The sequence below is a fragment of the Sciurus carolinensis genome, chromosome 6 (genome assembly GCF_902686445.1).
Source record: "Sciurus carolinensis chromosome 6, mSciCar1.2, whole genome shotgun sequence".
Taxonomy (NCBI): Eukaryota; Metazoa; Chordata; class Mammalia; order Rodentia; family Sciuridae; genus Sciurus; species Sciurus carolinensis.
In genome coordinates this window covers 44209897-44221794 of record NC_062218.1, presented here as the reverse complement: position 1 = coordinate 44221794, position 11898 = coordinate 44209897, and the positions used below count along the sequence as shown (strand labels likewise).

The 11898-nt window shown below is 46.2% G+C and overlaps 1 protein-coding gene and 1 long non-coding RNA gene across 3 annotated transcripts; one reads left to right on the top strand and one right to left on the bottom strand.

Moving 5' to 3' along the window:
- Positions 1–1984: 1984 nt before the first annotated feature.
- On the bottom strand, positions 1985–8916 carry LOC124987548 (uncharacterized). 2 transcript variants are annotated; one of them, XR_007109204.1, is made up of 5 exons: positions 8820–8916; positions 8462–8588; positions 7661–7772; positions 6434–6558; positions 1985–2637 (listed from the first exon to the last, which is right to left on the bottom strand). It is a non-coding gene; the product is annotated as an uncharacterized LOC124987548 (long non-coding RNA). The 2 variants fall into 2 exon arrangements; XR_007109205.1 differs by lacking the exon at positions 6434–6558.
- Positions 8917–9226: 310 nt separating this feature from the next.
- On the top strand, positions 9227–11529 carry Ccno (cyclin O). The gene is made up of 3 exons (XM_047556825.1): positions 9227–9628; positions 10241–10426; positions 10885–11529. The coding sequence occupies exons 1-3, from the start codon at positions 9242–9244 to the stop codon at positions 11365–11367; spliced, it is 1056 nt and encodes a 351-aa protein (XP_047412781.1). The 5' UTR covers positions 9227–9241; the 3' UTR covers positions 11368–11529.
- The last annotated feature ends 369 nt before the right edge of the window (positions 11530–11898 follow it).

Below are 11898 nucleotides of genomic sequence, written 5' to 3'. Positions count from 1 at the left end.
CCTGCCTGTGAACAGGATTAGGTGCTCTTATAAAAGAACTGAAAAAGGGAGGAGCTTTGTCCCTTTTGCCCTTCAGCCTTCTGCATGTAAGGACATGGCATTCCTGCCTCTGAAGGTGGTAGCATCAAGGCAGAGACCAGAGAGTTTCACCAGACAAGGAACCTGCTGGTGCCCTAATCTTACACTTCCCAGCTCCAGAACTGTCGGGGGTAAATTTCTGCTCTTTATAAGCTACCCAGTCTGTGGAATCCAAGACTCTTCTACTTTCCACAAATGACAGCTACCATTGCCTTCAGTCCTTGCCTGTCTCTCTGCTTTCTGACCTTCAGCCCAGCTGCATGTGAAGAACACTGTTTTTAAACAAATAATACACAGTTCCGAACTCAAAAGATAGATGGTCTTCCAATCTTCAGGGTTTCTCCCCAAATGCAGTCACTATCACCAGCTTCTTATGTGTTTTTCAGGGAAAGTCTACGCACATAGTAGGACATATGAATACATCCTGGTTTGTTTGTTTGTTTTGGTATCAAGATTAAACCCATGGGCACTAAGACACATCCCCTCTGCCCATTTATTATTATTTTTTAAATTTTGAGACAGGGTCTTGCTAAGTCACTGAGGTTGGCTTTGAACTTGTGATTCTCCCGCCTTAGCCCCCTGAGCCACTGGGATTCCAGGAGTGTGTCACTGCACCCAGCAATACATTCTTTTTTTTTTTTTAATTTTTTTTTGGGGGGGTGCTGGGGATTGAACTCAGGGGCACTTGACAACTGAACCACATTCCCAGTCATATTTTGTATTTTATTTAGAAACAGGTCTCACGGAGTTGCTCAGGGCCTCACTAAGTTGCTGAGCCTGACTTTGAACTTGAGATCCTCCTGCTTCAGCTTCCCCAGCTGCTGGGATTAGAGGTGTGTACCACTGCACCCAAATACATTCCTTTTTAAAATACAAATAACAGCATATTTGACAGATCATTTTGCACATTGCTTTATTGAACACTCAATTTTGAAAATCTGTCTACATCTGCCCATAAACAACATCTCCTCTTTCTTTTTAGTGGCTGCATAATTTATATTTTGGATATCCTTTGTGTGTGTGTGTGTGTGTGTGTGTGCGTGTATGTGTGCATGCTGAAGATCAAACCCAGGGCCTTGCACATGCTAAGCATGCACTCTATCACTGAACTACACCCTCAGTCCCTATCAGTCTTTTCTTCTACAGTCTCTTGATTTTATGTCATTCGTCCCTATCCTGAGAAAACCATAAAATCTGACGCATATCCATTTAACACCCATCTCAGTGAGCAAATCTCCTAGATACCCAAATACCTAGGGAGGAACAACAACAACAAAATTTCCTTCTTGTAAATTATCAATATCTTTAATTTATTCTAGTTTCTTTCCTGGAAATCATACCTTTTCTCCAAGGAAATGCCACCATAAATGACCTAAGTCTTCAGGTAAAACACTGCCCCCTATACACTGGCAATGACTTCATGAAACTACGTAATAAAAATCCAACAAGTCTAACAGCCGACAGCATCTTGATCGTATCGGAATGCACAGCACTGGGAGGGCTCCGCCTGATACCCTTCAGTCTGTGTGGCAGCCCCACCGTCTAGAGGGAGCCCAGCAGAGAACATTGGGCTCTGATCACAGTCTGAGGAAAAGCTTCCAGGTTCAAGGAAACAAGTCATTTGTCTTCTGTACTGTAGACAGCATGCACCACATCTGACCCCCCACCTTCTTTTAACAGCTAGGGAAACTGAAGAATAAAGAGGTTGAGTAACTTATCTGAGTGTACAGAGCTAGTATGCTGCAGCTGTTTTTTTTTTTTTTTTTAATAGATTTTGTGTTTGTGTGTGTGTGTATGGTGCTGGGAATTGAGTGTAAGGCAAGCACTCTACCAACTGAGCTATCTCCCCAGCCCTGAAATAGATTTATTTTAAAAATGTTTTTTAGTTGTAGATGGACCTTTGTTTTACTTATTATTTTTTTATGTGGTGCTGAGGATGGAACCCAGTGCCTCACACATGCGAGGCAAGCACTCTACCACTGAGCCACAGCCCCAGCCCTGCAGCTGACTGGACTGAACTCATGGACTTCAACTCTGAAGCAAAGGCTCTTATCCAATGTGTGGGACTGCTCGTGCTGGGCAGACTGCCACAGGAGGGCGAGAGGAAAAGCACATCTACACACGAGGGACAGGGGGTGCCCTTGAGCATGTGTGCTGAACCCTGGATGAACTGGGAATAGGCGGAATACCAGGAAGTGGTAACAAAGAGATAGCCTTCTCCCCAGGGAGTCAATAGGACAGGCAAGTCAAACATCTGGGTTTAAACAACGCTGACAATTCCTGCCCTTTGTTTACTAAATACCAGCAAAACTTGTCCGACTTCAAGTACCTTAACTGCCTCTCAATTTGGGTGCCTAACTACAGTAATAAAAAAGAGAGTCTTATAATTTTCAGGGACATCAAACTGAGTTTAAAGATTATTTAAGACACTATCACAGTTATCCACAACTTTTAGGAGGCAACCCACTGACAGTAAATGCATTGTTTCTACTTAGACTTCAACTCTGAAGCTGGGGCAGTGTGAAGTCTGGCACGAGTGCTTCAAGCTAAAGTACCAACCTGGAAGGAAAAAAAAAAAAAAAGCTTTGATTACATGAACACTCCCTTGCACATTGCATAAGCCACACCTGAAAACAAACAGGTCAAATCGTTTAAGCAACTCTCATTCCAGAGGCTTACGTTTAATTGGGTTTTACATTTTTAAAGTATTCAGGTTCACGCGCCTTTAAGACACATTGGACCCAGGTCCCAGAGAGATTAATAAGCAGAAATTAATTTTAAAAACATTTCACAGGGAAAATAAAAAGCCCTGAACTTGCACCAGATTGTTCATACCACAGTGCTGAGGAAAGGAGACTGCGACACCGCTGCCTCTGAAGGACAGTCTTAGAAATGTTTAGAGGGTAGGGCAAAGGAGCAGGGATGTCGCTTTACATGTCCCATCTACAACCACATCGAACTGGTAACCAGTGTGTTCTATGATGAGGGAGTGGCATGTCAGGAAAGCAGGATGGTATGGAAGAAGGCACAGAATTGCTTAAGGTCTCATCTCCAGCCTGGACCTCTCTCCTGAACTCTCAACTGTGTATTCAAACACCCACTCAACATCCCTGTGTGGAGGCCTAACAAACATCCACGGCTCAAGCTTGACATGCTCACATCAAAAACTCCTCATCTCCATAAAACCTTTCCTTCCCTTAGTCTTTCCCATCTCAGTTACAGACAAACTTCATCTTTTCAGTTACTCAGGCTGGAATATTTGGGGTCATCCTCGACTTTTTCTTTCTTTTTCTCATTTTCACTTTCTTTGGTACTAGGGATTGAACCCAGGAGCACTTAACCACTGAGCCACATCCTCAGGCCTTTAAAAATTTTTTTTTATTTTGAGACTGGGTCTCACTAAGTTGCTCTGTGGCATGCTAAATTACTGAGGCCAGCCTTAAACTTGCAATCCTCCTGCCTCAGCCTTCTGAGTTGCTAGGATTACCCACCCAGCTGTCCTTGACTCTTCCCATCATATCTTACATCTTTACAACCAATCCTGTTGGCCTACATTCAAGATATATCTAGAGTCTAACCACTTCTCACCACCTCCACTGCCATCCTGGTTCAAGGCATCGCCATCTCTCAACTGGATTATTTTAAGAGTCTCTTCAGTGGTGTTCCTTTTCTGAGTCTCCCTTTTACCACCCATATAAATTCTTGACCTGGTTCATCTCTCTAATTAGTGCTGTGCTATAGAAATATGAAGTCACATATGTAATCTTACAGTCTCCAGAAATCACATTCTAAAAAGTAAAAAAGTCAGATGAATTTTAATAATAATAATAGGGTTGGGTTGTAACTCAGTGGTAGAGTGCTTGTCCAGCACATGTGAGGCCTGGATTCAATCCTCAGCACCACATAAAAATAAACAAAATAAAGGTATTGTGTTCATCTACAACTATAAGAATTTTTTAAAAATAATATATTTTACTTACAAAATCTGGGCACCTTTTGTCAGAAATTCTGTTTTCATCTCTTGTTACTTTCAGCTTTTATTCTGTTCCATAAGCATTCCTGCCTCAGGGCCTTTGCACATGCCTGGAATCCTCTTTCCCCAGATTCATGCAAGACACATTCCCTCAGCTCCTTCAGGTCTTTGCTCAAATGCCAACAGCTCAGTGAGGCTTTTCCCTTTCCTGGCCTATTTAAAATTCCTACAGTCCCAGTTAGGCACAGTGTTGTAGGTCTGTAATTCCAGCTAATCAGGAAGCTGAGGCAGGAGGATTACAATTTCAAGGCTATTCTTGGCAACTTAGTGAGACTGCCTCAAAATAAAAAAAAAAAAAATCAAAAGAACTGGGAATATAGCTCAGTGGTAAAGCATCCCGAGTTCTATCCCCAATACTGCTAAATAAATTAAATAAATAAAATTCCTACAATGCCCATGCCTCACAGTTCCTATTTCCCTTTCCTGCTTTATTTTCTTTAGTTCTTTTCACCATTTAACATACTAAATACATTACTTATTTAATAATCAATTTAAATATTTTTGATTATTATGTCTCTGCTGCCTAAAATATAAGTTTTTATGAAGGCAGGAATTTTTTATTCTCTGCTATATTCCTAGGAAATAACTGGGAACTAGGAAAGTAACTAGGAAAGTGCCTGGTACATAGTAGACTATAAATATCTGAGGAATAAGAGAATGAATGAGGAAAAGTAAACACTGATTTTAGCAATGAGCAAAAGCTATAAATCAGAGAACAGAGGAAAAGAGGTACAGATGTCATGCTGGCCCTGAAATAGGGAGGTGACTGAGAGTCTCTGCTTTTCTACTCTGTAGAAGAAAACTATAGAAACCCCAAGGGGTTTAGATAAATGACCCAGGGAGCTCTTCTTGGAAGCAGTGGATCACAGTTCTAGATATAAAATCTAGCCCTCAGCTTTAAGTCAGCTGGAGATGAAGTTTTACTCAACACTCAGTTAGAAAAAGACATAAAAATCATCCCCTGAAATAAAACAGATTCTTTATCACTGGGATGCTAAGTCAGAAAAACTCCCTTCAAGGTTTACTTTTGCCTAATTCTGTTTTTTTGTTCTGTTTTGTTTTTGGTCTGCTGATTGAACCCAGGAGCTACATCCCCAGTCCTTTTTGTTTTTTATTTTGAGACAGGGTGTCACTAAGTTGCTTGGGGCCTCACTAAGTTGCCTTGAACTTACAGTCTTCCTGCCTCAGCCTCCAGAGTTGCTGGGGTTCCAAGCATGTGCCACAGTGCCTGACTTTTTTTTTTTGATTCTATGCATCACAGTGGAGTTGTCTATATAAATTTATATTGAACACACAAATATTTTAGTGAATTAATTGAGTCAAAATCTTAGAGATATTGTTTTATTTTTTCTTTCTTTCTTTTTTTTTGTGGTGCTGGGGATTTGAATCCAGGGCCTTGTGCTTGCGAGGCAAGCACTCAACAGCTGAGCTATATCCCCAACCTGAGATATTGTTTTAAATAAGCAACAACTGTGAGCAGAAGGTAACCACTTGTACTTATATATACATATTCATTATTTAAATAGTGTGTCCTTTAATTCTTGAATCCTGGTAGCCTTCCTGCTTTAAAGAGGTAGCTAAATGGAACACTCAGTTTTTCTCTTTGACCTTAATCAGACTTACGGAGGCTTCACTGTTTGAATCACCATCCTCTCACTTGCCCAGGTGCATAAGCCAGACTCAGTCCTCCCTGATTTCTCCTAACATTAACACTGAGCCTCCCTTTTCGTCTATTTCCTAACTATCTTTAGAATCTAATCCCTTTTCTCCATCCTCCTGTCCCACTGTCATCTGTTGCCTGAATTGTTGCATCTAACTGGGCTTCCACCTTGCCACTCTAATCCATTTTCTCCATGATAGAGTAATCTTTTAAACAAAAGACTTATCTCTCTCACTTTATCAGGCTTCATGAATAGCTTCAAATAACGTCTAAATAGTTAATGTAGCCAGCACCACCTGATTTTGCTGTTGAATCAGTATAGATGGCATCGTGAGTGAGGCTGAGTTTGAATCCCAGTTCTATTTACTAGCTGTGTGACCTTAAGCAAATTACCTCTCTATGCCTCAGTTTTCTCATCTATAAAATGGGGATAATACTAGACACAATCTCCTGGAGCTGTTGTGAAGACTAAATCAATTGCACAAACAGCATAACACAGGACCTGGCACAAAAATTTTATATAAGTATTAGCTATTATCTCCCTACTTCTTTTCTTCCTTTTGATTCTGTTCTAGTCATTCTATATCAGCTAGGCCTTGTATAGAATTTCCCAGAAATTTGCTTCCAGGTCCTCCCACATCCTGCTCCTCTACTTGGAATACCATGGCCCAAATACTCCTCTCTTCTTCCCATCTTCCTGCTTTTGCCACCACTTGCTTTGGGAAGCTTTTCCAGACCAGGCAAGTTGTTCCTACCACAGGTTTTTCTGGCACTCAGGAAGGGTTGTCTGATGTCAGAAAAAGAAAAAATAATCTCATGTAATTTCTGGATTTCAGATAAACAACGGGTGATTTTTTTTCTATAAATATGTACCATGCAATATTTAGGACATACTTAAGCTAAAAATTATTTCTTATTTGTCTGACTTTCAAATTTAAGCAGATACGCTGTTATCTCAATCAACCCTAAACCCAGGTGATTGTATATTATCACCCTTATCTCCCTTCAGTCATTTAAATAAGAGGGGCAAGTAGCTTGCTCTTCGCACCAGAGTGTCATCTCTGCAGGAGCAGGGCCTACGCAGCATTGCTCACTGCTTTAGGCACAGCATCTGCCACAGACATTCCACAAATTCTGAGGAGCAGATCTGTCTACCTAAAACTCAGGCCAGTTGCTCAGAGTACAAGACGTTTTCAGCAAGGTACAAGAGCCTCACACCCACGGGTGGATCGAATGATGGTCCCCACTTTTCAAAACATCTCCTGTGTGATAACAGTGTTGTCTCCACAATGGCAGCTTTAAGGTGACCCTGCTATTTCACATTCCAAAAGGACTTTGAGTTTTTACACCTATTTCACTCCACCCTCAAGGAAATTAATAATATCTACATTTAACAGAGGAGGATGGGGGGACTCAATAATGTCTTGCCCAATATCGTCAATGTATGGGGCAACAGTTTGGACCCTGGGAGTGGACTCATGCTCTTTTCACAACACCACTTTGGCAGTCTGGGCTGGAAGGAAGAATCAGCATTCTTGGATTCATTCTCTTCACCCAGAAAGCTTCTACCAGAAGAACTGATAGCCTATCCCTCTCTACAGATTCACTCGCCCCTTTCATAATGTTCCCCAATAATAGCCTGAAAGGAGACAGGCCAGACACCTGTATTTTAAAAATCCCTCCTAGACGAGTCTCAGCTAATCTCCCAAGGTACAGCTGACATAACTTAAATTGGGAAAATAAAGAGCTTGCTCAGAGTTACAGAGAAATAGGATTAACAGAGGCCAGAACTTGAAATTCCTTCCTTTTATTTTACTTGCATCTCTAGGAGACTCCACCCACTCCCTACTAAATTTCTGGCGACAGAAATTTGCATTTCGATTACACACATTTGTCAGTTTTCTTCTGGAACGAGGTGGGGATGGCTGAACCTGTTGTTAGTGTGACGTTTGATAACTAATGCTTCTTGGAGCACTTCTGGAAAGTTCAGGCTGAGAGTATCTGGAAAATGCCGATAAAATCGGTTAGATGTTCCTTGGGCCCAAGCGCCCATTCTCCTAAAGGGTCGGAGATCCTTAGCAAGATTCAGTCAGGCCAGAAAAGACTCCAGCTTCTACTAGGACTGGAGTCTGTGGACTAAACCAGCAGCCTTTAGAAGGTGCTGCTTCCAGTCCAGCCCCTCCCCTTCTGCCTGGGCGCCTCCCCCACATCCCGCCTGTATTTCCCTGAGCTTTCTCCCTGAAGGGGCAGGGAATAACCAAGAAAGGATTAGGGCTGCTTGGGGCAGAGAGTTAGAAGCTAAAGACCTAAAACAGAATAGCCTGTTGTGAGTGATTGGATAAAACTAGAACGGCCACCCCACCACAACGTTATGTTCTTCAATGACTGCAGCTTCTAGATTGATTTGGCTTGGGGCGAAAAGTGCGGGAGAAAGTACTATTTAGAAAGCTGCAGACTTTATTTTCTCTTTTTGTACGAAGGATTGAATCCAAGCGCGCTTACCCAACGAACCGCATCCCCAGTCCTTTTTATTTTTAATTTTGAGACAGGGTCTCACTAAGTTGCTTAGAGGCTCGCTAAATTGCCAAGGCTGGCTTTGCACCTGCGATCCTCCTGCCTCAGTCCCCTAAACCGCTGGGATTACAGGCGTGAGCCACCACGCCGGGTTGAAGACTTGCTTTTGGATGTACCTTTGGACAGTTTTCTGTTTTGTTGGATCACGAATGACTGATTGTCAGGGCTAGCTCCTATTTACACAGCATCACACAGCCGCATCGCCAGTCTGCTCCCCGAGACCCGCGGACGAAGGGGTAGTGACTGAAACAAAACACACATGCAAATGAATTCACAGAACTTGTTTTGGGTCGGTGAAGAAAACGGCTGACAGAATTCTAGCCCCGACTTCTACAAAAATCACCAACTAGAGTTAGAGCCAGCCTGAAGGTGCTGGCACATATGTAGACCATCTGCTTTGGACAGGGATATAACCCCGGGAGAATCTTATTTCTCCCGGTGCAGCCGAGCGCCTCAGCTGGGCCCGTGGCTCACCTGGTTGGGTAGACTCTCCTACTCCGATCGACTCCGATCGACTCCGATCGACTCCGCGCGCCCAGCTAACGCCAACACTCGAGCTCAGGTTGCCCAGGTAACTCGGAGGGCGCGCGAGCCCGCGGCGGAAGGCGGGTGCAAGGCGCGGGTAGCGCCTGCTCAGCTCCGCTGAGCGCAGAGGCTACGCGCAGCTAGCAACTGCGAGGGGAGTGGTTCTTCAGCCAGGAGTGCGCGGCTCTCGTGCCGCTCTGGGCTCAGCCAGTGAGGAGCCAGGGGGTGTGGTCCAGGGGAGGGGCAGGTGGAGTACTTAGGGCCGCTCCCGACACCTGGCCCCGCCTACCCACGCGTACTTCTAGCGCGGACGTTTGCAGCCCGCTACAGCCGGAGAGTTGCGGGTAGTAGAACGGCCACCCGGTCAAGTCATGGTGACCCCCTGCCCCACCAGCCCTGCCAGCCCCACTGCCCAGGCAGGGAGGCGCGACATCGACCAGAACCTTCGCGCCCCAGTAAAGAAGAGCAGGCGCCCGCGCCTCCGGAGGAAAGAGCCGCTTCAGCCCCGGAACCCCTGCCCGCCCCCGGGAGACTCCGGAGTTTACGACTTGTTCGAGTCCCCCAGCTCCAGTTCGGACCTCACAGACAGCCCTGCCGCGTCAGTGGCGCGAGACTGTAACCTCCTGCCCGGCCCTGCCCAGTCGCTGGCGCCGCTAGATCTACAAACCTTCCGCGACTACGGCCAGAGCTGCTACGCTTTCCGTAAGGCGCAGGAGAGCCACTTCCATCCGCGGGAGTCCCTGGCGCAGCAGCCACAAGTGAGGCGCTGGTAGAGCCAGTCCCCCGTCGCTGCTCTTGCTCTTTCAGGCTCTCTCCTTTCCTGCTTTCAGCCTTTCGCGGCGTTCATCTCAGTCCCTGCCCCCTAGTTAGAGCCAGAGAGGCCTTCGAGGACCAGGTCACGGTCCTCACTTTACAGAGCGGGAAAAGTAGATGGCTTAAGTGACCTGCCGCAAGTCTTCAAACTAGTGGGGCAGTAAAGAGTGCAAAGGAGTTAGTTTCTGGGTTGAGCCCGAACTCCTACAGACCTCGGGCAATTTATTTAACAATCCTAAATTCGTTTCTTCGTCTGCAAAATGGACTACTCACCCAACCCTACCTTCCATCGAATTGCTGAGAGGATTACACGAGGCAGTGAGTATGCCGAGCTGGGTACAGCGCTGGGCACGAATCCAAGCATTTCGATTTCCAACAAGCCAGCCTTCTTTCCGCAGCAACGCTGCCCGCCTCTTTCTCAGTCTAGGGCACTTGGCTTTTTCCTCTTCTCCCTTTCTTTCGGGAGAAAGCTCCCTGGGCCTTGGTGACCCTTCCTTTCTGGAGCCCCCACTTAGCTCCAGGCTCAGCAGCCTCGCCTTCCTCCTCCTTCCCGGCAGGTGACTGCGGAATCCCGTTGTAAACTGCTCAGCTGGCTGATCCCGGTGCACCGCCAATTCGGCCTTTCCTTCGAGTCACTGTGCCTGACAGTAAACACTCTGGACCGCTTCCTCACCACCACGCCAGTGGCTGCAGACTGCTTCCAGCTGCTCGGAGTCACCTCTCTGCTTATCGCTTGCAAACAGGTACCTTCATGAGGCATGGGACTTCGGGTGCAGCCAAACTCCCTTCCATTCTCTGGCCACCCCGTTCTCCAGCGCGCACGGTTCAGTGTGATTTCCTCGAACTCGTTTTGCCAAAGGCTTGCGAATCTATAGATCCTAAGCCTTAACAATCCTCCTGCAAACCAAGAATCTTTTCACTCGACCCCCAAAGAAATAAGTTGTAGTCAGTTCCAAAAGTTTTGTGGCGACTCTTTTCGTTGGGGGTGGGGAACGGGCTTCAAAAATTCCCAAACCTGGTTTTTAACCAAACAGTAAAGAAGCTACGCTGGAAGTACATATTAGATGTAGTGGTGGAGAGGTGAAGCCCGGCTGTGTCTCTGGAAGGGATGATGGGGAATCCCAGTTTTCTCCTGGTTTTCAGACTGGCAAAGCCACCCTGGAAGCAGCGAGGCAGGGGCTGAACGCACCGTGTGTTGCAGGTGGAGGTGCACCCGCCGCGCGTGAAACAGCTCCTGGCCCTGTGCTGTGGCGCCTTCTCCCGGCAGCAGCTCTGCAACCTCGAGTGTATCGTGCTGCACAAGCTGCACTTCAGCCTGGGTGCACCCACCATCAGCTTCTTCCTGGAGCATTTCACTCACACCCGCGTGGAGGCCGGACAGGCTGAGGTCTCCGAAGCCCTGGAAGCCCAAGCCCTGGCGCGGGGCGTGGCTGAGCTAAGCCTGGCCGACTATGCTTTTACCAGCTATGCTCCTTCCCTGCTGGCCATCTGTTGCCTGGCGCTGGCGGATCGCATGCTGCGGCGACCGCGCCCGGTGGACTTGGGCTTGGGCGAACACCCAGAGGCGGCTCTGCAGGACTGCCTGGGCAAGCTGCAGCTGCTGGTGGCCATAAACAGTACCTCTCTGACTCACATGCTGCCCCTCCAGATTTGCGAGAAGTGCAACCTGTTCCCCCAAGCTTGAAATAAAGCAGACTCTTGGGTTTATTTTATTCCCTGGCCCCGGAGGCTGGACCAAGATCTTCCATTGTATCTGAAGAGTGCAGTATTGGGAAGAAGGAGAGGAAAGGAGAGGGACTGATTCATAGAGAGAGTCAGAGGTTCAGGACTCCTGCTTGCTATCTTGTGTGCTGTACATCTTGTACCTACCAGAATCTAGTAACTTATTTATTGTGCATCAAACAAATGAGGGAGCTATCTTTCCCCAATAAAGAGGCTGTTTTTTTTTTTTTTTTTTTTTTTTAATGTCCGAATGCTGCTATTGCCCTGTCTGTCCTGGGGAAGGAAGGAGGCAGCTGCAAATGTTCCAGGGATGCTCTCCTCTCACGGATTCACTCTGTAGTTAGCATCTCTGTGAAATCCATCTGGCAAGGTTTTGGATACCACTGTTCCAATGATAAGATCAACCAGGGTCACTTGTCTGCTTGAGTTCTGTGACGCTTGTGTTAGGAGCATGAGGACTGTGCAACCCTAGGGGTCCAAAGGGTGTGCTGAG

Bases quoted from the DNA above. Each gene is read 5' to 3' on its own strand.
- Ccno (XM_047556825.1), top strand. From the start codon at position 9,242: ATGGTGACCCCCTGCCCCACCAGCCCTGCCAGCCCCACTGCCCAGGCA. The intron at 9,629-10,240 runs GTGAGGCGCTGG...CCTTCCCGGCAG, and splicing joins CCCTGGCGCAGCAGCCACAA to GTGACTGCGGAATCCCGTTG. The intron at 10,427-10,884 runs GTACCTTCATGA...CGTGTGTTGCAG, and splicing joins TGCTTATCGCTTGCAAACAG to GTGGAGGTGCACCCGCCGCG.